Below are 24,864 nucleotides of genomic sequence, written 5' to 3'. Positions count from 1 at the left end.
TCAGTCGTCTCTTTAACATACATAATAACATACATAATTATGTACATACATGCATAACATTAATAACATCACGCCTTTAAATCCCTATTTTGTGTTAACACTACCCATACAAACAGCTACGAAATTTGTCCGCATCCATTTTCACCTAAATTCTTAACGTTAATGAGATTTACTTTTTATTATCAGGTCAACCTAATAGCCTCACATGTACGTATAACTTCGTAAGAATTTTCTTTCAACTCCTAACCGTTGAGGAGTTGTACCTTCCATCATCAGCTCATTCACATGGGATGATGACTATCAGACGCAAATACTTAAACAGATCTATGAAATTGTCAAAAACGTAATTGCCTGTAAATTTGAGGTTTGCCCTTGATTTCCCTGGAATACCATCACCAGATCCTGACTAGGTAACAACGGGACCAACTTGAAAGTATACTCTACCGAACAAAAAAAGAATCACGTAAATCGGTCCATAAATCTCGGCGTAATCGGTATGCATAAATAAAACACCCGAATTTTATTTTCTATTAACTATCACGAGTTGTCTCGATGCTCGATAGATGGCGCTGGCATCGAGATAGATCGCGCTATGGTTTCGTTACCGTCATTCAGCCTGTGGAAGAAAAAGCCCTGTCGAGATCATTAAAAAACGCTATATATAACCGAATTACACGTGGGCGAAGCCGCGGGCGGAGAGCTAGTCACATATAAACGACAACCAGAGACAATATGTTTTCCCTTGCTTATAACACATATCACACTCTTAAAATTGTTTAAAAAACATATATACATATAATCACGCCTAAACTATGTAATTAAATAGTTTAACATAACCTTTTTTTATAAAACTTGTACTGTTCTTATTACGATTTTTTGTAATAGGTATTTATTTTCTGTGCCGAAGAAAAACTGTAGTGAATAGGGACTAGGCCCCTTAATGGATATTTAAGGGTTGATAGTTCCCTATTTGAGAATTAATGGTGATGTCGATAAGAGAAGCTCTCAGCAAATTAATTAATATCTTCTACGACTATTTGAAGAGATTATTGCTCATTTTGCTAAAATACTGTATCATATTTCCCCACGTACATAAATAATGTGTGACTTAAGGTCATTTCTTATGGTTTAACAAGGTTATATGCCCAGCAAGTTAAAAATTCTTATTTCTTTGAAACCTCACATCTTGATCTTTTTCTTAATTTCTTTGTTTTGTTTTTCCGGGGAAGACGTATCGCTATTGACTAACGTTAATAAGGCACATTTTTCTAATCTTCTCTTCCTTTGTAAATTTTTGGTTAACTCGGGAGTTAGAGAGAGAGAGAATATACACATACGCCTTGTTAATGATCGTAAAACGTAGGACGAGAGCGTCGGTAGTTGAACGGTTATGGTGCCCGACTAAAATGTGCAAGGGATGCGTGGGCACCGGTTCAAATTCTACCTGTAATAATTCACAATTATCACTGTTTTCTGGGTTATGTAAATTAGTTTGAGTGTGAGCTGATGGTCTTACGGTGGGGAAATCTGCACATTATGTAAATTGAATGTGTAACCATGACCCACTATGAGTTAGGTTCCCCTGCAAAGGTTGCGGAAGTGGAGTGGTTACACAGCTCGTGGTCGTTAAGGCGCACTAGGAATTCAGAAAGGAACGCAGAAAGGCGAGGATGTTACCGGGACTACCGCCAGCAGGAAGAACAAGAATGATCGTAAAACGAAGGACGCTGAGGGCGTGAATATTTTACCCGAATTACCAGGCATATTACCCATCCATACTCAGACAAGAACAGCCAAATATCAGACAATAACAGTAATCCCGGCGTTACTACCAATACCGGGAACAGATGCTGCCGTAAATAGCGGATAATATAAATAAATGAAATAATCCCGCACACGCGCGCATTTGCCGTAATAATAGCAACACTAGCGTATTCCGAAGTGCGAAATCTCATTCACGTATGGAGGAAACCGAGTGTTATGACTGTCAAGGGACTGGCAATACTTTGTCGTAGGAACCATACAAAAGGGCCGATACCTTTTGTTAGTTTTCATACATACATAGATAAAATCACGCCTCTTTCCCGGAGGGGTAGGCAGAGACTACCTCTTTCCACTTGCCACGATCTCTGCATGTGATATGCAGAGATCGTGGCAAGTGGAAAGATTAGTTTTCATACTAACAATAATTATCGGTCATGTAAGCACATAACAAATACATAATTCTGGTCAAAAAGAGGCTGAGGTGCGCCTTTGACCAAGATTCTGGATTGGCTAAGACCGGTTTTTTCCACGAAACGATTCCCGTCTGACGTCCGCCACCTGCAGGGGGATCCGAACCCATATTGGATCCAATTCAATGCCGGATTCTAATACCACAAGAGTCCAGGTACCAATGTCCACATCTGTCACGCTACCAAATTAATTTTTCCCAAGTTTCCCAAACATTCTCCCGACAAATAAATCAATCTTGACACCACCGCTGACAGGTGCATGACTGATGACGTGGTGGAATTCCACAAATCACAAATAGAACTGTCACGAAACATTATCAAGGTTTTCGGAAAATGCTTACTATTTCATTTAAAGACACTCATTTTCTTCTGCGTGTGCTATTAAAAGAGGTGAGAGAGAGAGTGTTCATGCATGTAGCTTAGAGGCGCTGTTTCTTTCCACTTGCTTAGAATATATGCTTGTGCCGTGTGGTTTCAATGCGGCGCTAAAGAATTACACCACTCCATCTGTTTCCCATGGATGTCGTCGTATACAGGTTGCAAACCAATCGCCTAAAAGAAGAATCCCAAATTTATTAGCTTTTCCATTCGTCGCTTTTCACGACATCCATGAAAGAGATAGGGTAGTCCTATTATAAAATGCTGGGAACCTCACGGCATATAAAAATGAAGAATAGCTACGCATTTACTCGACAGTACCTTCCATCCGTCCTTGCCTTGTACGATAAGCGGCGAGAATGTTATGGACGTGATGATAGGACGGTCCGTATTGCAATGTGCATTATTTTGTGACGGTTAAATAAAACAATAACATTATGTGGAAACATGAGGACAAGGCGTAGTTTTGCAATATGTCTGTGTAGAAGTTTGATACGGCGAGGCAAAATATTGTATAGAACCCAGAATTCTGCGCTGAATACCGATATATCAAACATATTTGAAAGGCTTACTAGCAAACATTCCGGTGGAAGAAATTTCTTTAGAAAATAGAACCTTTATTTGGATCTAAACTTGCAGTTAATATCCTGCCTGTTGTAAATAAATCCTTACTTATATTTGTTTGTTTATTACCTTTGCACAGTTAAACTACTGAACCGATCTGCATTGAATTTTGTAAATATTTACTTATTATTTACGGAGAAGGACATAAAAAATGCATAAGGTAGCTAAAAAACTTCCCGTGGTTTATCCAACAGGAAGATTTTTATGGGAACAAACCTGTATTCTTTTGTAGGTAGCGCTAAATACGCGCGACTTCGCGCGGGTGAAGCTGTGGAACTACAAACTCTTAGTGAATAATAAATCATCACACAGTTTGCGCTAGCCCTAATATAAGTACTTAATATGATGATAGTCTTTTCACAGAGTTATTCGCAGAACTAACGTATGTAGTTTTGTTGGAAATTTATACAAAACATAAGAAACAAACATCAAAGTATTAAATGAACGCCGCTTTAAAATATAATGTACCAAAACTGTTTCACAGAAAACTTGTGACAAATACGAGCGTTTCATTCTTTGAAGTTAACCGACGGAACTCTGAATTATAATCTCTATTAGTTACGGAGTACAAGGGCTGTAGAACTACTTCTATTTGAAACTAGACTAGCCTCTTCTCAAAGAACGTATGCAGGAATTTTCCAAATTACACAAATAGTTAAAATTTACTTTATTTTAACTATTTGCGTGTCAAATTTTGGGTAATAAGTTCGGTTTACGCCTTCTTCTGCCTTCTTCTTGAAGAATACATTAAGGTAGTTCATATTAATCGTTATGCTATTATTCTCCTGGCTAGCGTTTGTCTGTCCTGTTGCGTTCTCCTTACTTCTACTCCTTGTCTCCTACGATCCAGCCCACTCACGAAAAACAAACAGACAAACAAAACGAAACAGACTCACGACAGCTGACAAGGTATTGTCTTCTCTCCTCTATATATGAAGTTAACCGCTGAGGAAGAGAGAGGGAAGTTAGGACATGTCTTATCAATGTTCGTGAATCGACCCCAAGGAGTGGGTTTAGGTAGATAATCGGAACGTGTCCAATCCGACCTCTGTGACCCGACTGTTAGCAGAATAACCTAAGATTATTTGTTGCGTTACTTTGCGTGACTTAAGTGTTTTTGTTTCCTTTGTAGTTTACAAAAATTCTTACTAAAATTATAACGACTCATGTTATCTTTCTTTTTACTACGCTTTTATTAGCTTGGGTTGTATGTATGTATGTATGTATGTATGTATGTATGTATGTAACGGAATCTTTGAGCTTAATTTTCACTGATTTCTAAACGTCTGATCAACTTGAAACTTTGCACACGTATCAAGGACCGATGACAATGCAATATTTTGATAAGAGTTTCTCATTATCCTTATTAAAACTGCCAGGATTAATAAATTCATTTTTAGATCCTTCGTATGAGAGTAAGAGAGACAGAGATAGCACCAGTGCCAGTAATCTCCATACAAGAAGTTCTGACGTATAAGGAGTCCAAAAAGAGATGTAATATATTTCCATATAATGTTACTATTAACCTGAGGCTTTTTTATTTCATCGCATCGCTCCATTTAGAATTACCATTAGAAACAATAGTAGAATTAGTAGAATATTTTAAAACAATAAAAAATATATAAGTAATAAAACAAAAGTAATAAATGAAAATTGAAGAACTAAATTTACAACAATACAAGAATAAAGTTACTACCTACAGAACTTTGCGATATTTAATACGTATTTAACATATTAATGCAATTCTTGAATTAACATTAGGTATCTTTTGCCTATATATAATAGCAACACTGTAATACTCGTTTAAGACATGAGTGACAGTTTTTTATGTCAAATAAGTTTTGCAGTAAGTTTTGTTTTGAATTCGATTAGAAAACCTGTAAACTTTCTTTCTGTTTTTTTTATACCGGTGCCTGTGTATTTACCTATTTGCACTTTGTTTTGTGCTGATAACTTGTCGTTATTTGTAGTTTGGAATCTTCCGTTGAGTCGAGCTTTGTTCTTCCGGATATTCGTGTGATTTTATCATCTGAGATTGGACTCTGACTGTGTTTACTGTGTTGTGCAGATATTTTTTAGATAGGACTCCTGTAAAAAGTACCTGATTATTTGAGATAGGAGTCCCAAGTTTGTGTTTGTTTTTGTGAAAGACAGTTTTACAACGAAAGTGCCACGATGTCTTCAGATAAACATTGTTGCGTTCCTGGTTGTAAAGGCAGTGGAGGTATGTTTGAAATATTTTTGTTCCTGTATCAATCTGCCTCTTAATCTTGTGGTTTGATTCCTGGCAAGGCCACAATCGAAAATTATTATGTTTGCTGGATAGTCAAAAATATTATTAACAGTGATTTATCACTATAAAATTCTTTTCAACTGGGTTTAACAGTCATCATACATACATATAATCACGTCTATATCCGTTGCGGGGTAGACAGAGCCAACAGTCTTGTAAAGACTGATAGGCCACGTTCAGCTATTTGGCTTTAAGATAGAATTGAGATTCAAATAGTGACAGGTTGCAAGCCCATCGCCTAAAAAAGAATCATCATTATGAGAATATTATGAGATTTAATCCAATCAGGCCACATATAACTTTAAGAAAGTTACTTGTGAAAACCTCTGGCGATGGGCGCATGGTTGCAAAAGTCTTTTCTAGTATGATAGTTATACTAGAAGTATTAACTTCCAAAAAATAATTGTATAAAAAAACTAAAAAACTATGCGTTTTATTGCAAATTGAACTAAAAAATAGAAAATAAATAATAGTTTAAAAAAAACTAAAAAACTACGCTTTTATTGCTAATCAAACTAAAAAATAGAAAATAAAAATTAATGACAAAGGAATTATAAAACAGTAGTAGCAAGTCGAACAATCAGTTATAGTCAATTACCTCCGATTAAAATTATAACAAAATTAAATTTATAAACAAAACAATTTAAATCGGAGTAAAAAGCGTGGGGTGCATTTTACTTCATTTTCATATCTCTCTTGTCATAAATATATGCTAATAGAATGATTTTAATATTTACTACATCAAGCACCCCACGCTTTTTACTCCGATTTAAATTGTCCCTATCTGTCAATTCCCACGAAAGCGAAACCTTAGTATTATTTACTATGTACATTAGTTTGAATACTAACCGATGATGCTTTTACGGTGTGGGAAAACATCGCGAGGAAACGTGCACATTCAGGCAACTGGATGTGTAACTATGATCGATCCAATACGGGCTATGTTACGGCCCTGCAAAGGTCGCGGAGGTCAGACGGGAGCCTCGTCTTGTAAAAACCTGACTCCATGATCAAAGGCATACCCCGGGCCCTTCCGGGTCTCTTCTACCGGGACTAAAGCCAGGAGAACTAATTTTGCGTATGAGGCGGGAGACAGATTCGTTTAAACAGAATAATTTCTAGTTGACAACCCTACGTATGATTAACACGTCTATTTTCATCATCGCGTGGGTGTCCCTGTGTCACGCGCGTATTAATAGAGATGCAAATGCAATTGTATGGGTGACAAACTGACAAACAACTTATTTATATGCGGAGGGAATCACCTGGGAAATTCTCGACGGGCTGAAAACGAGGGCTGTCACACCATTATGACGTGTGAAGTGGAGCGAACATGACGTGGAACGGAGAATTTGTTACACGTTAGATGTTCTAAAGGTGTGGCTACACAACGGGATGAGATCAAGTTGATTTCTTACAGTGTGTTTTCATATTTTCCTGTTCACACTTGCACTCAACGCTTTTGTTTCAGAGTCTGGAACACGGTTTTCGATCATGTCATCCTCCGCTTTAAGTCTATTGGCTCCTATATTAACTCTAGTTGAGACAAGCTGGAATTTATCGGTATTTCCTTTCTAAGTAGGCCAGACGAAGGCGACATGACTGGCACATGCAGTAAGTGTAGTCGCGTCTTTATAAAACAAAACCTGATGAATTAAGTTTCAACTGTCATGGTAGAGTAAGTTAATGCAATAATGAATAAAAAAATGGTTCCACCAATCAAGCCGAACTTTTCGATGTGAGTAAAAAATCCTCTTTTTACATAAAAATTTGCGATTAAATCATGAATACAATACGCCCAAAATATAGACCAATTTAGACTCGATATAATTTCAATACGCGCAATTTACTGCGCCGTCAAAGGATACAAATTGATCATCCGATCATAGCGTAGCGCATATTCGTATTGACATAATCAGTTCTACATTCATACATGTTTTTTAATGTAGACAATGTGCATTCGTCCACGATTTAGATTTAAGAGATCTATATTTGTAAATTGACGTCCTATGAAAATGCTGCAGTGTAGTTTGTTCCGCCGCTTCTTCTACACATGCGCTTTGGAAGCGGTAGTAGTTATAATTAGATTTAAGTTATGTGACGTCAATAAGTGATACCTTGTATCCAATTTTGAAAATAAATCTATTCTATTCTATTCTATTCTAGCTATAGCCATTCCGGTAAAACGGCCAATTTCGAATGTATCAAACAAAACATATTTCTTGATAGCTACGACCGCAGTTTAATCTCCGTTAGGTTAATTCTGATCAATTATAATAGGACCATTCCATTTATATCTGTGAATGAAAAATCACTTACATAAAACATTAGTGTTAAGAACAGTGGACCCTAAGTTGAGAAATCAACAGCTTAAAATCCAAAAATACAATCGGAACAAACGCTACAGTTATAAAGATCAAGAATACCAGAGTTGTTCAAATGAAAGTTATCATGTCAAAAATATAAACAGCTTTTCATTCATCAAAACTAAAGTAATACAAGACTCATGAAAAAAACATAAACACATGACACTATGAAGAACATATAAATCAAATCATAAACGTCTTTGATGAAGATTATAATAATCATGAACATACTCTTAGTGTCACTATTTACGATCTTAGAGTTATGACTTATGTTTTTCTTTAGCTTAGTAATATACAGGCCAACATCAGACTAGCGTCCAAAATAAACAATCTATTAGGGCGTAGCACACACACGATATCTCTAGATACGCTTATCGATAAACGAATTCGCAGTGTACTTTTGGCGATACTCTGAATCATTTCCGCCAAAAACTAACCTTTCAGTATTTAGAAAATGCTTTTTGTTGCTTCAAAACTTGGGGTAAACATGTAAGTATATAAATTTTTACATGTTGTGAAAAAATCTATGAAATTTTAGCAGGATGAGATGGCGAGATGGCTGCGAAACGGTATCGAAGTTTAGCAAAGCAATTATAGATTTTTTTGCAAGAGTATCTTTAGGCTTTCCGTTATTCCCCATGTGGCAAATATTGTTCTAAAGCAGACCGTCACCACACAAGCCACCTCCAGGCACAGTTTCTAACCATAATATCAATACATACATATAATCACGTCTATATCCCTTAGGGGGTAGACAGAACCAACAGTCTTGAAAATACTGATAGGCCTCGTTCAGCTGTTTGGCTTCATAATAGAATTGAGATTTATTATTATACTTGAGATTCAATTTTTAGGGCTGGGCTACCCCATGGCCTTAAAATTGAATCTCAAGTTTATGATTAATTACTTAATACCGAAAAGCCGCATTTTCACTAACCACCAACGTATCACGTGTGATGTGACCTTTATATCTCGCGACTCAATTACGATGTGCATGGATCCAAGATTAATATTGAAATTTATTTGCACATTCACTTTGACATTTACCACGCGCATACCTAAGACGACATCCGTCTATCCTAACGTAACCTTTAAACGAGTTATATAAAATGATATCATGTTTATAATACAACAATAAAATAAATATAAAACCCATCTATACTAATATTATAAAGCTGAAGAGTTTGTTTGTTTGTTTTGTTGAATAGATCATTTATCGAGAAAGGCTTTAGGCTATATAACATCACGCTGCAACTATAAGGAGGATAGAAATAATGTAAAATGTGAAAAAACCGGGTAAAATTATTCATCCTTGAGGGCTTCAATGATGCCCAAAATAACTATTCCACGCGGACGAAGTCGCAGGCACAGCTAGTACTGGATAATGGTAAAAGCTGCACTAGGTGAAAGTGCCTATTTCCTTAGACCAAAAAAGATGGAATTGTCCTACTCTACAATGCCGAAAACCATATGGCACAATTTTGGGTGGTTGGTCATGCGAACAATATCTAAAAAAAATTACAGTTATTTAAACCCGATAGAAGGAACTTAAACCCACGTTTAATACTGCTGGAGTACAGTTATAAAACCGGAATGAGCACCAGAATCAAATATGCACGTCCTGCATAGTTTATGTGGCCATTAGTCTAAAGAAACTGAGGAAGTTAGGGCGTCTCTCCACTATGAAAAAAAAAGTCACAATAGCGAATGAAAATAGTGGATGTCGTTGAACACCAATTAATATAAAAAATATAGATATTCACGTCAGTCATGCATTGAACAATAATATTTTTTGGTTATTATTATTTTGATTGATTATTCAGAACAAATCACTCAGTTAATTAATTTTAATCAAGTGTATGCAAGGATTTCCCATTCGGAAAACCAAAATAAAAAAATAAAGGGCTTGTTATTTTTCTTTTAAAGAACTAGAAACCTATCCAGGTGAGCCTTTCAGTCTTGTAAGAGATAAATACGTAACATACACTATGAAATTACACGATAAAAAAATAACGATTACAAAAAGTATGTAATCGCCCTAAACTTACAAGCAAGTAAGAGAAGATGCAGTTTAAAAATTAAAACTTCATTAAGTAACAATTGCAATGTCAGGATTAATAACTGTGTAAAACGGAAAGGTTTATAATATGACTACTATTCCAATTCCAAGAACGAGATAAGATAGGAACAAAATTAAAATTTAAAGTTAAGGAGTTCAATTTTAGGAGGGAAGCTTTTGGACCCGTAAAATATTTTCACATACAACATCTTTCACCACCTTTCTGCATCGGAGGGTACTATTACTTATTCTACATTACAAACATAGAAGGGACGGGGAAGATTTAACTTGAAATTCTTATCCAAAGGTCGCTCAACCTGTTTATTCAAATTTGCTCTAAGACCTATCTCCTTCGAAGTAGGGCGACGGATTAAAGGCTTCACGGCAGAATATACTTTATACTCGCATGTTAAGGTTTATATTTGCTGGATAGATTCGTGATGCGAGTGAATGCATCGTTCTCAAGTATTTACGTGAAACAAGGAACATGTTTGTAGACTAATCGCAGCCGCGGCTTTGTCTATTCTCGAATAAAAAAAATTTGATGCGACAGTTCATACAAAGCAGTATAACACGCCACGTAAGTAGGTCAAAGGCGATCGACATCATACTTGATATACATATTAGAATAGAGACTGGACTTCCAATTACAAACTCTCTATCAAAATTTTTAGTTATGTGACGTCAATAAGTGATACCTTGTATCCAATTTGAAAATAAATCTATTCTATTCTAACCAATAAAACATACATCTCAACATACATCTCTACTCCTTACTTTCCGCTAAGCTCAGAAAAATCACTATATCTAAGAGAGAGACATGATCCAATAAAGGTTGCAGAGAGGTGTGGATGCAACCGGGACTAACAATGGAGGAAAAAAATATAGAGGAGAAAAGACAGAAGGAAGACATATTATGTCGTTGCTTTTTCTTGTTTTCATCACATCCTTATGACAATATGGGTATTAAATCAAAGAGAAGATCAGAAATGTATATTGTGTATCGTTTCTACATAGTTTATTTGTACAGCTCACAATTTGAAATTCAAAATATTATTTTCCGAAGGCAGAATGAAAGAACAAATCCAGGCTTATTTTACATGTTAGCTACATTTCGACGTCGTCAGCAAAACTACTTACCATAAATAAAACTAGAAGTCTCAATATTTACATAAACAAGCGGCCAACTGTGGCACTGCAACTGGAACACAGATTATATTTGTTGATCCGAAGAAAGAGATCCATTGCAAGTGATTTTTTTCTTTTATAACTATGTACTTACTATCTTCTTGTTACTGTGTAAATTTTTATGCAATAAAGATATTACAAACAAACAAAGAGAAAAGCTTTCGGCTTAAGTGTTTGTTTAAGAGGATACCAGCGGTTGTCCGCGACTTCGTTCGCCGGAAATTCACTGTAAAAGCTGACCCCTTGTATTACTCCGTAGAGAAGTGAGGGGGATACCTTTTGCATACCACTTTTTATGTTGAACCAAGCCTAACACATCTTAGAAAACCGCATTCAAATCAAAGTAATCGTTTTTGAGTGATGCGAGAACAAACATACATACAGACAGACAGAAATTGTAAAAATCACAATTGATGCGCCTCTTGCCTGTAATAATTCTAGATTGGAGAAGTCAGATTTTAACATTAAGTGACACTCGAGTGACCACCGCAACCTTTGCAAGGGACCTTAAATTCCAACGAGAATAACAAAAAACAAGATTTTCGCTTAACGCGAGCGGAGTTACGGGCGTCATATTTGTATAAGGGTAATATATTTCATTGTAGACAGAAAAAATAACACAAGGCAATTGACTTGTAAATGAGGTCGACCGGGGACATAAAGGCCACGTCAGACGTGAATGTCTAAATTCCAGAAATTTACAGAAAATGTAATGGTCGAAAATTTTATTCATTTAAACTTCGCGACTTACTTTGGGCATCATTGAAGCCCTCAAAGATGAATAATTTTCCCCGTTTTTTTCACATTTTCCATTATTTCTTCGCTCCTAATAGTTGCAGCGTGATGTTATATAGCCTAAAGCCATCCTCGATAAATGGTCTATTCAACACAAAAATAATATTTTAATTCGAACCATTAGTTCCTGAGATTAGCGCGTTCAAACCAAACAAACTCTGTAGCTTTATAATATTAGTATAGATGGTACCGCATTGTTACAAAAGTTTGGTGATGAATAAAACGAAATCTCATCTCGATTAATCTTACCTTTCTCTCTCTTTATTGATGGCAAACCAGACAGTAAAACACATTCAAGGGATAACATAAAGATAAATAATCTGCCTGGTGGTAAGCAAGATGAGGCCTAAGAAGCTCAAATTATTCCTATTCACTGTTGCCTTAAAAATCCCCAAGTTGTATGTATCAGGAAAGATACCGACCGTGTCGTGTGTGTCACGAGCTTCAAGTAACGATACCGAATAATACAAAAACCATGGCCGACGCTGACAATATGTATGATAATATCGTAAGATAAACATCGGAAAAGAAAATGCATTTACTGGCTTATTTCTTATTTATGATACAACGACGGGAAAATAAGGGCTACGTTTGGGGAATAAGTTACGGAGACGATTCTGGAGTTGATTTCAATTTAAAATTCGAATTTGTGAATATTTCATTTACGAAATTCACTACAGACGGTAACCGCGGAAGTCGGAAGATCAGGATGGGTAGTTGAAACTTTGACGTTTACAAATTCCCAAGCTAGCTGACACTACTAAAAAACGTTCTTGTAAAGTATCTTTAGCGACCATCGAGCTTTAGGGCCTGAGCAAATTAGAAGCAGGTCAGAAGCAATGCAGTCTGAACATGGACCTTGATTATATCTACGTTTCTTTAGTCACAGAGCGACCCTGTTAAAAGCGGTCTTAAATGAATCCCGACCCAGTAGGTCGGGAACCACATAATGCAACGTATGCACTCATTACGACACCCTAATTGAATATCAGCCATCGCTAATTAATATCCATAGAGCAACGCGGATTACGTAATGGCCTCTGCTCCGATGCACCCGATGTTCAATGGGATGCACTTTGCTCCAGCAATTATATCAATCATGGTTGAAAAATATCTCAAACATTTATATGTATATAGGCCGAAGGGATTAGTGATTTATTCGAGTTATATTTACCGATATTAAGATGAAGAATTAAGTTTTATCTTTTTAACCATTGGACCAATTTCAAAAACTGCGTATGCGCTTGAAATGTGGCTTCAAGACAGCTAAATCCTGGGGAACAGCTTATTGAAGTCATTTTTATGTGAACTTTTCGACTAAAAAACAGCGCTTAGATAAACGGGCGATGATCGAAATCAAAAATCAAAGGCAAATAGATAACCACCAATTCATGTTTATCTTTTGAATTTGGAATTTCTTCTAGTGATGAGCCTAGGGCGTGCTTATCGATATGATTTTCAGCTACAGCTCCGGGCCAATCGCATCCTAGGATCGTTTGGCGCGCGCGCTCCGGCACGCCTCTTGGCGTTCTACGCGCGTGACTCACTCGGAAATGTCAAACCCGTCTGGCGTGACAGTCAGTAGTGACGAGGATCATTTTACCTCATAATTGAAATCCGTAATGCGACGACGACGGACGCGTTTAGTTTCGGGATATTCGCGTGTTCAAAGAGATGGGAAACGGTGTTAGTTAATTTGCGTCAGACACGCCCATTGTGATGTTTATGTGTCATTACATTTTATTTTTGGCATAATGAATCATGCTTGTTTGTTAAGTAAAAGCAAATTATATTTATTTTGTTTAATACATAATACATTTACAATAAAACATACAGGTCAAGAGATCCCGAAACCTACAAAATTGCAAGAAGAGAGTTATGAATGTGGATGAAGCGAAATAAGTATGCAGGGATCGAGGCAAGTGAAAAGATGTGGTCTCTGCCTTCCCATCCGGGAAAGAGGTGTGATTTATCTTTATGTATGCTTATTAAATTAAATATACATATATACCGCAAAATAACGTCACTGAAACAAGAGCAACCGATTTAAAATAAGCCGTGGGCGAGTGTATGCTGAAGACTAACATACCTACGTTACCTACTGCTTATCATTCATATTACGTATCTAAACAAAATTGAAAAAAGTTGTACTTGATGGATTACAGAACTTTGTCATGTTCTCTCGCTTCTTCAAAAACTTTCATATTCAATTTGATGAACATAATGTAGGTACGCGTTTTTTACTCAACGACTTACCATCCAATTACTAAATCGATTCAAGACTTTATTCAGATAAATAAATGAGTAGTTATATTTTATTAGGCTTCACATATCCCGTTTACTAGTGAGAAACTAGTATGTTACGATGTAAGTACGACTTAATTTAACACTAATGAAATATGGATTTCATTATATCTTTCCCACTCTTAAATTGTGAAACTAGCTTCAAACACACAAACTGACAGTTAATTTTCTGTCAAAAAGTCACGACAAATGTACCCTAAATCGCACAAGCTTGCACGAAAATATTAAGAAAGAGCAAAAGAAGAATACAGGGAAAGTGGAAATTTGAAAGATGCCTTTTTTGTTTTCGAAGGTAAAATCCAGAAAAGATGCTGTACAGCGAGAGCAAATGGGAAGTTGAAAGATCCTGGCCATTGGGACAAGAGGCATGCTCATACATGTTGTTATGTTTGTATGTATGCCACTACATTTTCCTGCGTGTAACTGAAGATCGTTTCCTGTCATTTCGTCAGCGCCACAGCAGCCGTCTCCGTCGTTCCGTACAGATAATTTATCGAATTCGTAATTAGTGCAATTTAATTTCAATCTCCAGACCAGATGCTCCGTCAATTTGTGGCATCCAACATCTGTTCGCTTTTAATGAATCCCGAGTTAGGCCCTCGGTTATGTGTTGAAACTCTTTTCATGTGCGCCTTTGATTTATACATTTTAAAGCAATTAATTAATTCCATATTTGAAAAGATTTTAAAAATCACTTCATTGCGAGCAGATTAAAATATCCGTTTAGCAACGAAGCCGAGAGCTAATTCTTCGGACATAATGAAAATTTTCGATAATTTAAGGATAATTTAATACTGGCAACCAAATACTTTTTTCGATAGCTAAAAAAATAACCCTGTCGATGGCAAAATATTTTTGAGGGCGTTCAAGCCGGGCTATTGACAAGTCGTAAATCACGTCTTCCTTTTTTAATTTTTTTACCGCGACATTTAGAAATCATTTATCACGGAATATTTTGAAGTAAACATGAACAGTATTCTTTGTGCAGGCAGCAGCTGAAACTTAAACAATATTTATGTGCAATTTTTTTTAAGTATCATGATATCAGACCATTTGCCTGCTACTCTCCAGTGGAAATTAACTCAAGATATGATTTGACTTACTGAATGCCATCATTATAATACAACTATCTGTATGCCAATATGATACCTATAAGTCCTCCGACATTTAAATAGCTGGATCCTTTGATACTAAATTAGCAACTTTAAATAAATCATTCAAATGTGCACACTATAATAAAATTAATGGGATTCTTAAACCATCGACATTAAGATCTAGAAGAAAATAGTTTAGCATATAAATCATACAGTCAGTGAACAAATAAAAAACATTTTAGTCTATGCCTATAAATCATTCATTCACTTCTTTAAATATTTCAAATTGTGCATGCTTATTGTTCTAAGAGTTTTTAAATTTGGAACTTGAACTGTCATTCTTTGATCATAATATATAGCAACAGCTGATCATCAACTGAAGGGACGTTGTATATTTATAACTTTAAGATTTAACTATAAATGTGTGTTTAGTGGAACTAATAGCTTTACACAAGGAACAACACATTAAAAATTACTCACATGAAAAACATTATTGCTTTTCAAATTAAGAACTAGATATTTAAAGATAAGCCTTTACTTTTTATTTACTTATTTTGCTTTTTTTTATTTTATAAGATACTACTAGCTCTGCCAGTGCAGAAACCTTAGGGAAGAAAGGAAAAATAAAGGTGGAACATCTATCAAACATACAATTTTTAAATTATTAAGTATATATATGTATTTACAATGGACAAGTATAGACATCATAGTAATCCTATTGTTCATATTTTTTAAGGTACAACAACCTAAAAACACTGTTAATATTAATGAATTTTTTGGCTTTATGCTATGTAATTTCTTAAAAAGTCAAAATATAATTAAAAAATTTAAAATAATAATAAATTGACTAGAAGCGTACATCATGGGCAATGGCATGGGTAACAATTCATCTTATTTTATTCGACGTTTGCATTATTTTTATATAAACTTGATAAAAACAATAAAATGCTTGGAATAAATAGTTCTTTTTATCTTTTTTTATCAGACTCGCACATTACAATTTATGTACATAACTTTAGTAAACAACATTACTGTACAATTTTTTCTTTAATATTTCTTCGTTCAGATAAGACCGCCCATTGTAATTCTAACATTATTATATTTCCTACTAAGTTATGCAGGTATTATTTAAATCTACAATAATCATTAATTAAAAACATGAATCTTGACTATATTCATCTTTATAATGTGGTTTGGGAACAATCCTTGGGAACATGGAGCATTATCAGCTTTGATGCTTCAGAGCATAAGGTCCACTGCTTAATCTTTCGAAGTTTCTGGTTTTTAGATTGTATACTTTTATTAAATATGGAACTGTTTAATTTGTTTGTTTATGTAATATGTTAGTCTTCTACAGATTAAAATAGGATTTTGAATATTAGAAGTGATTTCTTTTTAAATTAGAATTATAATTGGAATATAAAAAATGTTTTTTCATATGTTCCTTTTAGTGTATGCCAATAAATTATGCATTCACTTCTTTTATTATATACCTACAAGATTATGTGTCATGAATTTCCAACTAAAGATATAATTAACAATGTATGATTTTGATAAGCTATTGAAATCAACTGTGATGCTTAATATAATAGGTACCTATAAATATTAAAAAGGTGAATAGATAAAAATATGTATTTTTGATGTAATGAATAAATCAAAAACTATGCATGTACTGGAATATTTATTTTGTCAGATGATAAAAAAAATTGTTGAATGATAATAGCATTTATTAATTCATAAATTTAATGGTAAATGAATATAAGTTCTTTAAAGATAATTATGTTAATTTTAATGTAAAAAAAAATAAAAATTTTAGAACTTAACAACAGTTTTTCAAACTTTAAAAATATATGTAAGTTTGGTACCTATATGTAATTTTATACCTACCTTCATTAAAAAAAGTGGATATTTTTTTATGAAGTTAATAAGCTCAGAAACTATTGAATTTGACGTGACTTGACTTTTGAGGAAATTTTTTTAATTGCGATTTATGTAAAGATGTTATTAAATTTTTATTTTACTTAATAGGTAATTAAGTCCCGAATAAGCCGGTACGTGTGAAAAATATCAACGCGAAAGTTCACTGACACGCTAATTAACGCGGTATGCTACGGCAGTCGTTATTACAAACTTTCAGATTAAATGCTATATTTATCACGAAATACAGACGAGAATTTTCAAAGAGCTATTGTCTTCGACCCAGAAAATAAGCGTGCTTCCCGCCCAGCCCTAATGACCAGGGTATGTCAATCACATTAATTGACAGCGTACCTACAGCGCAGACATAGCTATTTCGGTACCTCCATGATGAGCTGGCCACGTGAAAAACTCAGTTCAGACGACTCACACGACGCCAGTTATATCTTATCGCGGAATTTACCAATATTCATACGAATGTCAACAAAATGTAACCTCAAAATTAGCAAAATAACATGAACGTTGTGAATGACAACATACGAGTATCAACACTGACGTGACAGTTTATTCAGTTTTATATTTTCCAGTGGAAAATATCAACATTTATCAATATTATGCGCGATAAAAATACAAAACATGAAAGGGAACGTCCAAAACACGGCCATTTTTCGACGGCTTTGCGTAAGTCGGAGTTTTGATTATATTCAAAAATAAGAAACTTACCCTTTCTACGTCGAGTTCAGTCCCTGTACACAGTCTCTTGCCACCACTACCGTTGTAAGCCATCGTGAAGCACTAAACAAAACACAATCACACCGAATCGCGTTTAATCATAAAACAGGAAGAGCATACCACCCTCCCAGGCGGTCGCGAGTAGACTGACTGAACGAATGAAATTAAATAAACTGAACGAACGGGATATCAAGGGGGCGCGGCTTGAGGTAAGGGGCGAGAGGTAGAAAGGGGAGGAGACTCGCCGCCACGGATGGGGAAAAGGAAAAATGAAATGAAATTATGAAACTGAAGATAAGTAATGTGTGCTAACAATTTCTTTGGTAATGTGGAACAATTTTAGACGATACGACAATAATAGTAACATTTAGCCATAAGCCGTTTTCATGCTCGGTTAAATGAAGTCTTGAATGTTTCTTAGACTAACTTCTTACAAGGTTTTTCTAGTAATAATTCTTCATTATTTAATGTATATACCTACACACACCACAAAAATAATAAATTTTTTATAGCAAAATAAAGTATATTTTTCTACATAAAATTTTGCCACGTGTTATAACGTGAGTATTTCTATAATGCCGTTGTTAGCGCAATTCAAAGCTTTGTATCCAACAGCTGAAAATGCAATCAAAACTGGTCCAAATGATCAAATCCAAAGGTTCGACTGACAAAGAATGCATAGCATTATGTTCATCTATTGCAGATGTCAAGTGCATTAAGTTTAAATAAATACTAATATTCTTATTACTGTAAAGTTTTGTTGTTTTATGATAGTAATTATGTTTTGCAGATTACCTATAGGGAAAACTATGTAAAATTTTGTGCGTATTTTCTATATTTTTTACATTAATACATACATTAAAAATGTCGGGTACATTGCAATTGCAATTACAATGCAGACATGTTATTACCAAAATACCACGTTTTTCTGGCAACATCTAAATGTCATGTGTCATTGTCAAGAAAGAAAAATCAATGCCATTCACTCATTCAATTTTGAATTGTTTATGTTTTTCGATGTTTTTGTTTTTGTTTTGTTTCACATTTCGGACAAATAATACTAAAATTTCTATTTGTGAATTTCATGAACAAAACATACTTACTTTACCTACCTATCATATGTAAGATAAATACATAGTAATTGTAAAATTAAGAAAATGGTGTATTCGGGAATATAATATTTCAAAAAGAAGGAAACTATATTTTGTTTTATGTTGTTACAGATTAAATATGGAAGATGAAATAAAAATTGAATATGAAGAATCGACAGAAATTGATCCTCTTTCTGGGGAAACACCATCATCAGAAACTGGTGTTAATATGCCTCGTGTAAGTACCATGGTGATTAAAAGTTTGAAGTGTTGGTGGTCGTGAAACGTGAAGCGCATAGAAACACAGGTTCAAGTTCTACCTTGGCCATGTAACAATGATTTTTCTGAGTTATGTACAGTTACTTTGAATGTGTGTTAAACAATGTTCTGATGGTGGGGTAAAACAACGTGACAAAGCCTGTACATTAAGGCTACTGGCCTTCAATAAAACAGGATTGTGAGATACCAGTGTCTGAACTAAGCAGAGCTGTTCAGCATCACCCATACTGACTGTTCAGCCTCCAGTGCTCAACCTCTATCCACATGGAGTATAACAAATGAACACTTCTTTAAGAAAGCAGAGGACCTAGCTATCAATCCCGGCCAGGGCATGATGATTAAATGGAATTTTCTGATTGGCCTGGGTCTTGGATATTTATTTATATTTGTAATATAGATAAATATCCAAGACCCATATACTATCCTTTTAAAATTTAAAATCCTTGAGTTTTAATAATTGATCTTGTAACACAATTCTTGAACTAACTTCGAGGCCAACTTAATCTGTGTAATTTGTCCCATTTATTTTTTAACAGCCAATGTTTGCTATTTTCATGCTAAAGTCATAATTGTCTTTTCAAGGATGCACCTTCTCCAATATCAAGGGTGGAAGCAGACATTCTTAATAGTCCAGCACCGAAAATCATACCACATTTAGAGATAAATGAAGCTGCCGATGTAAAGGTATTTATTCTACAGTCAGAGCTATGTGGTTATCCATTACATTTGTTGGTTTTTGATTTTGAGACCAACTTGCTGTACATCAACTCTCTTTGGGAGTTCTTTAGTTGCACTTGGCGAAGATGTGGTAGATCAGAAGAAGTAAAAAAGTGGACACCGAGAGTCCTGAGTCCTAAGGGCAGAGGTGCAAATATCATCACACCAAGATGAGACAGAAAGTCAGTGTTATGCGGTTCCCAATACTTAAGAATAGAATGTCGTAAAAAGTGACTAAGGGAATAGGTACATTCATCTAAACCTAAAATCTACATCTAATCTAAATGCGTTATATCCCCCTGCAAAGATAATGGAGTTGCTTTTTGTAAGAAACTGTCTTACCCAATCCAGGATCCTTGTGAAAAAGCTTCAGATTCTTCTTCAGAGAGGTGAGAAAGTAATGGGGATAAAAACCAGGAGAAAGATTATTGCTTCATTCAAGGGAAAGGCTGTCTCCATTTGAATCTCAATTCTATCATAAAGCCATGAAAGCTGAATGTGGCGTTTCAGTTTTTACCACATAAGGAATAACTCTTAAAAGATCCTATTCTCATGACTTTAGGTAAGCCTGTTTGATTTCATAACAAATTAGTTTTATTTTTTACAGACCTTAGAAAGCAAAGTCCTAGTTGAAGAAAATAAAGAAGAGGAAACACCTGCAGAAAATAAAGGGAGCGCACTCAATTCTGCATTGGATGTGAGTTTATTTACAATTTTTTTTTGACAGAGTTTGATAGAGCAGACTTTGGCGAGTGAACTGTTACTACATTTAAGGAGCATCTACATGCAGTATAGTTGCATCATATGAAACACTAGCGACCTGCCCCGACTTCGCATGGGTAGCAATTATTAATATTCAATTTAGTATTTTGGAGGTTAATATGTTGTAGTTGAAAAAAAAATTAAAGACGCGGGTTTTTAACTATATGCATACCAAATTTTATTTGAATAGATCCAACGGTTGAGCTGTGAAAGCTTAATAAAAAATAATACATGATTAAAGGATTTTTTCATTGGGAATTTGAGTGTGCGCTTGGTAATGCAGAAATATCTGAGTTATACTGTATTATTTTTTATAACTTATACTTATTTATTGTGCAGACTTGTTTCATTGAAAGACAAATCTCCCGTTATAAAGTGTTTTCCATAATGGGGGAGAAATTAATTTATTTATGAATATTTTTTCTGCATTTAAAATATATTCTTCCCATTTCAGTTTGTTGTTTTTAATAAAATTTAAAACCATGATCCAATATCTGCTGTCAGAAGATGCCAAGGACGAAGATGTAGAATTTAATGAAAGACAACCTGTAAGCTTATTCATAGAAGGAACTATTCTGTCGAAGCTTCTAATGGTTTTTCCTGTTAGGTGGGGTAATGATATCTATGTGAAAAAGAAACAAGTGTTACAATGTGAGTTATATGGTAAAATGCCCAATTTATTTTCATTCGTATTTAAAAAAAGTATGTTTAGGTATTTAGGGCTTCACATATGTAGATGCTACAAAGTTTACCGATTGGGTTATAATCTGAAATTAATAATCTGTTGCTAAATTAGAAAGACTGATTTATATATAAAATATGTTTATTTTCAGAGTAATCAAGAAGATTCAGTCACCTGGTACAGAGCGATCGATAGTTCTGGAAAATTAATCTGCAATTTTTGCGATCGGACATACACAGTATTGACAAGCTTACGATACCACGTGAACATGAAGCATCCGGCTGAAGTTGTCTCTTTGAAGAATAACATACTAAAAAAACGCAGAAGCAGCCAACCTTTATGCCATCTTTGTAGAAAAAGGTTTAGTTGTTTAACAAAGTTAAAGAATCACATACAGGAACATAAAATAGAAAATGTTGCCAATTCCTGCCCTCACTGCAATGCCGCCTTTAGCGAAACTCAAGAAATGATATACCATTTGAAAACAAACCATAATGTATTGCAAAATAAATTACACATATGTAACACTTGCGGATATAGAACGCACAAAATGTCGCATTTGAAGCAGCATATTTATACACATTCAACGGAAAAACGTAATAAATGTGAGTACTGCGATTATGCGACAAACCACAAATCTAATTTAAGAAATCATGAACGAATACATACGAGCAATAAGTCGTTCACTTGTAATTTTGATGGCTGTAAGAGCAGTTTTACAGATATGACTGGTTTAAATTATCATATTCAGAAACATTATCCAGATAAAAATATGCTTTATTGTGACCAATGTAGTTATAAAACTGTGTACAAACAGTCATTGAAAGTTCATGTTGAAAGTCATCTGCGGAGATGATGAGCATTACACCATATTCTTGATAATACTTATAGGCTAAGACGCACACATTATTACAACCAAGAGATAGGTAGGTAAAAAAAAATACAATTGTAATAAAAAACTCGCGTAGTGCGTTTTTTTTAAAGCGCTAGTTACGCATTTAAATTATAAACTGTGATAAAACTTTTATTCTAATTATTAATGTATTGTAACTAAAACAAAACTAAAAATAAAGACTGATTTTAAATGAAATAGTTTTATTTTTTTAATTCTATCTACATTTTTTACAATTAAAACAACAACAGTAACAATGTACAAATTACGTATAATTGTGCAACATAAAGACTTTGGACGATTGAAAACAAAGACATAAATCTATCTAGTCCCGCAAGCGTATTTGCTTTGTGTATTCCAAAGGATCTCTTTTTGAAACTATATCATTCAATTTATTGTAATTTTTCTTTGATAAACAAGTATATAAAATGTATAATATGAAACTTTTGATGGTTATTTTACACTGTTGTGTTAACTTTGTAGTACCTAAGCAACGAACCCTTGATACATTTTATTTTCATACTAGCGGACCCGACAGACTTTCGTTCTGCCAAAAAGATTTGTAACAGCAGTTTTTGTTCTTTCCTATTTTATAATCGAGGCAAAAAATTCTGCTGAACAGAACCGTCACCCTGGTGACAGGGCGTGAACTTTATACAGAAGCAATAAGGCTCAAATTGACTCTAGGTTTTAGTTAGAAAATGTTTGTATGGGAAAAAGAAAAGGGCTGTTTATGGGATTTTTCCGGCAATTATTCGTTACCGAACATTTTAAAAAAGAAACATTTTTATATTATAGATAGAAGGGTTTGAACTGGCGGTATCTAGCTAGATCTATGTCAACTATTGTCTTTTGGATCTACTTATTGGAATCTTACAAAATATGACCAAGTCAAAAGGAGTAAATTTTGCAACTTGGTTATTGCATGGAGTCAATTTATCCTTACATCACAGAATCTTTGATAGTATTAAACGCAGTAAGATTGAATTCTTAAAACTAAAACAGCCATAATTTCAATGTGGTTGAGGTTTATGTCCGTCTACGTAGAAGTTTCGAGTTGCCTTTGGTAGTATGAGCTCCATGCCTTCTAGTTCTTTGGTCAGTACTATTTGACAGCCTGTAAAATATTTGGTTACTATATTATTGTGTATGAACACAGAGATATTGTCAAAATTTCCATAGGGAAATTTCTGTCAATTTATACTAATTGGGTGAAGTTGGAACCATACTCTTTGTGTGTGTTAACTAATTTTGTACAGTGTTATTAAAAATTTGTATGGATTGATGTAAAAAGATTACCTAATCTAGAATTTTCTTTTAAAAATGGTGCCATGTCCAACAAATCATCTTCTTTCTCCTCCGATTCTGGGAGCTTATCACAATAGTCTGGATGTACGTACACATGGCATGTGGTACAGGCGAGTGACGCTTCACATGCTCCTGCAAAAATTAAACATGTCAATTAATAACAAAAGCATGTAACATGTTTTATTAATAAAAGTTATTGGGAAAATGTGATTTCAGAACAGTAGTATATAGAGTATCTTCCAAAAACATTACATGTTGAGTAAAATGATGGTGCAACATGTTATGGTCTTCAAATTTTGCAATTAATATTTATGGGACCCAAAATGGACACATTTTATAAAAAGCTCACCTTCCATTTCAATGCCATATCTATGAGCTAGGTATAATACATTGTCCCCGACCTTGCCTCTCACTTTAGTCTTCTTGCCATCTTTGTCTACATATGTGATGTTCACTCTGAAATTATGAAAACTATAAGTAATAGGTACTCAGTGGTTTTGTACACAAAAGTTGTTATTATGATATTACAGATTTGCATGCTAATTGATGGTCTTACGGTAAGGGAACTTGAACATTCAGGCAACTTAATTTGTAAGTTGTGTATCGTACGTAATCGTAAGTTACTAATGGTGTAAGTTAAATTATTGTAACAAAACTTACACTTCATCTTCTGACTTGGGATCCTGCCACTCGTATTCACCATGCCTAAGACCTAAATATACGAAAGTATTAGCACAAAAACGAAAAAGAAATAAATAATAATCTTCTAAAAATATAGTCACCTGAAGTAACATGTATTCGTCTGAAATTCAAAGGTATTGTTTCTTTGATTGTTTTTAGATTCTGCAAACCAACAAATCGTTTCGCAATTAATCGAATCATTATGTAAGGCTTATATGCATTTTTTGAAAATCAGGAGATTAAATTAGTAAACAAACTATTTGGTTAGAAAATTATCACGATTTCGTATCATTCGACTATTTTGACATTGACAGCTGTCTTTTTTTTATTGAATCTATCTGCGAACAGGAAGCAACGCAATCATCGTCTCTGAAAAGCTTCACACAATAGTGAAAATCTTGGTCAGATATTTCCATGATTCTCTAGATTAATAAATCTATTAGCCTTTCTTTAAAGAAGTTAAAAAAG

The 24,864-nt window shown here is 34.5% G+C and overlaps 3 protein-coding genes across 4 annotated transcripts in view; 1 reads left to right on the top strand and 2 right to left on the bottom strand.

Annotated features, from left to right (window-relative positions):
• LOC106130426 (heterogeneous nuclear ribonucleoprotein L) overlaps positions 1–18,125 on the bottom strand; it is a 276,610-nt gene extending 258,485 nt beyond the window's left edge. Inside the window, exon 1 of the mRNA XM_013329264.2 lies at positions 17,976–18,125. Within this exon, the coding sequence (XP_013184718.1) occupies positions 17,976–18,038 (63 nt within the window). The 5' untranslated portion in view covers positions 18,039–18,125. The remainder of the gene's footprint in view (positions 1–17,975) is intronic.
• Positions 18,126–18,985: 860 nt separating this feature from the next.
• LOC106130417 (zinc finger protein 596) lies at positions 18,986–22,371 on the top strand. 2 transcript variants are annotated; one of them, XM_060952061.1, is made up of 6 exons: positions 18,986–19,105; positions 19,208–19,313; positions 19,937–20,038; positions 20,679–20,768; positions 21,288–21,484; positions 21,667–21,797. In XM_060952061.1, the coding sequence occupies exons 1-5, from the start codon at positions 19,002–19,004 to the stop codon at positions 21,309–21,311; spliced, it is 426 nt and encodes a 141-aa protein (XP_060808044.1). In that variant the 5' UTR covers positions 18,986–19,001; the 3' UTR covers positions 21,312–21,484; positions 21,667–21,797. The 2 variants fall into 2 exon arrangements, with proteins under 2 accessions (XP_060808044.1, XP_013184708.2); XM_013329254.2 differs by lacking the exon at positions 21,288–21,484 and having other exon boundaries at positions 21,667–22,371.
• LOC106130410 (adrenodoxin-like protein 1, mitochondrial) lies at positions 21,639–24,692 on the bottom strand. Its single transcript, XM_013329248.2, has 5 exons — positions 24,498–24,692; positions 24,376–24,427; positions 24,065–24,171; positions 23,707–23,847; positions 21,639–23,524 (listed from the first exon to the last, which is right to left on the bottom strand). Exons 1-5 carry the CDS (start codon positions 24,595–24,597, stop codon positions 23,421–23,423), a joined length of 504 nt encoding a protein of 167 aa, XP_013184702.1. The 5' UTR covers positions 24,598–24,692; the 3' UTR covers positions 21,639–23,420.
• Positions 24,693–24,864: the final 172 nt, after the last annotated feature.

The sequence above is a fragment of the Amyelois transitella genome, chromosome 27 (assembly GCF_032362555.1).
Source record: "Amyelois transitella isolate CPQ chromosome 27, ilAmyTran1.1, whole genome shotgun sequence".
NCBI lineage: Eukaryota > Metazoa > Arthropoda > Insecta > Lepidoptera > Pyralidae > Amyelois > Amyelois transitella.
Note: the sequence above shows the minus strand (reverse complement) of the source record. Positions and strands in the feature narration are given on the sequence as shown.

Coding starts and splice junctions, on each gene's coding strand:
- LOC106130417 (XM_013329254.2), top strand. CDS start 19,002: ATGTTTTTGTTTTTGTTTTGTTTCACATTTCGGACAAATAATACTAAA. Junction 19,106..19,207: donor ACTTTACCTACCTATCATAT/GTAAGATAAATA, acceptor ATGTTGTTACAG/ATTAAATATGGAAGATGAAA. Junction 19,314..19,936: donor CTGGTGTTAATATGCCTCGT/GTAAGTACCATG, acceptor TGTCTTTTCAAG/GATGCACCTTCTCCAATATC.
- LOC106130410 (XM_013329248.2), bottom strand. CDS start 24,597: ATGATTCGATTAATTGCGAAACGATTTGTTGGTTTGCAGAATCTAAAA. Junction 24,428..24,497: donor ACGAATACATGTTACTTCAG/GTGACTATATTT, acceptor TCGTATATTTAG/GTCTTAGGCATGGTGAATAC. Junction 23,848..24,064: donor ATATGGCATTGAAATGGAAG/GTGAGCTTTTTA, acceptor TAATTTTTGCAG/GAGCATGTGAAGCGTCACTC.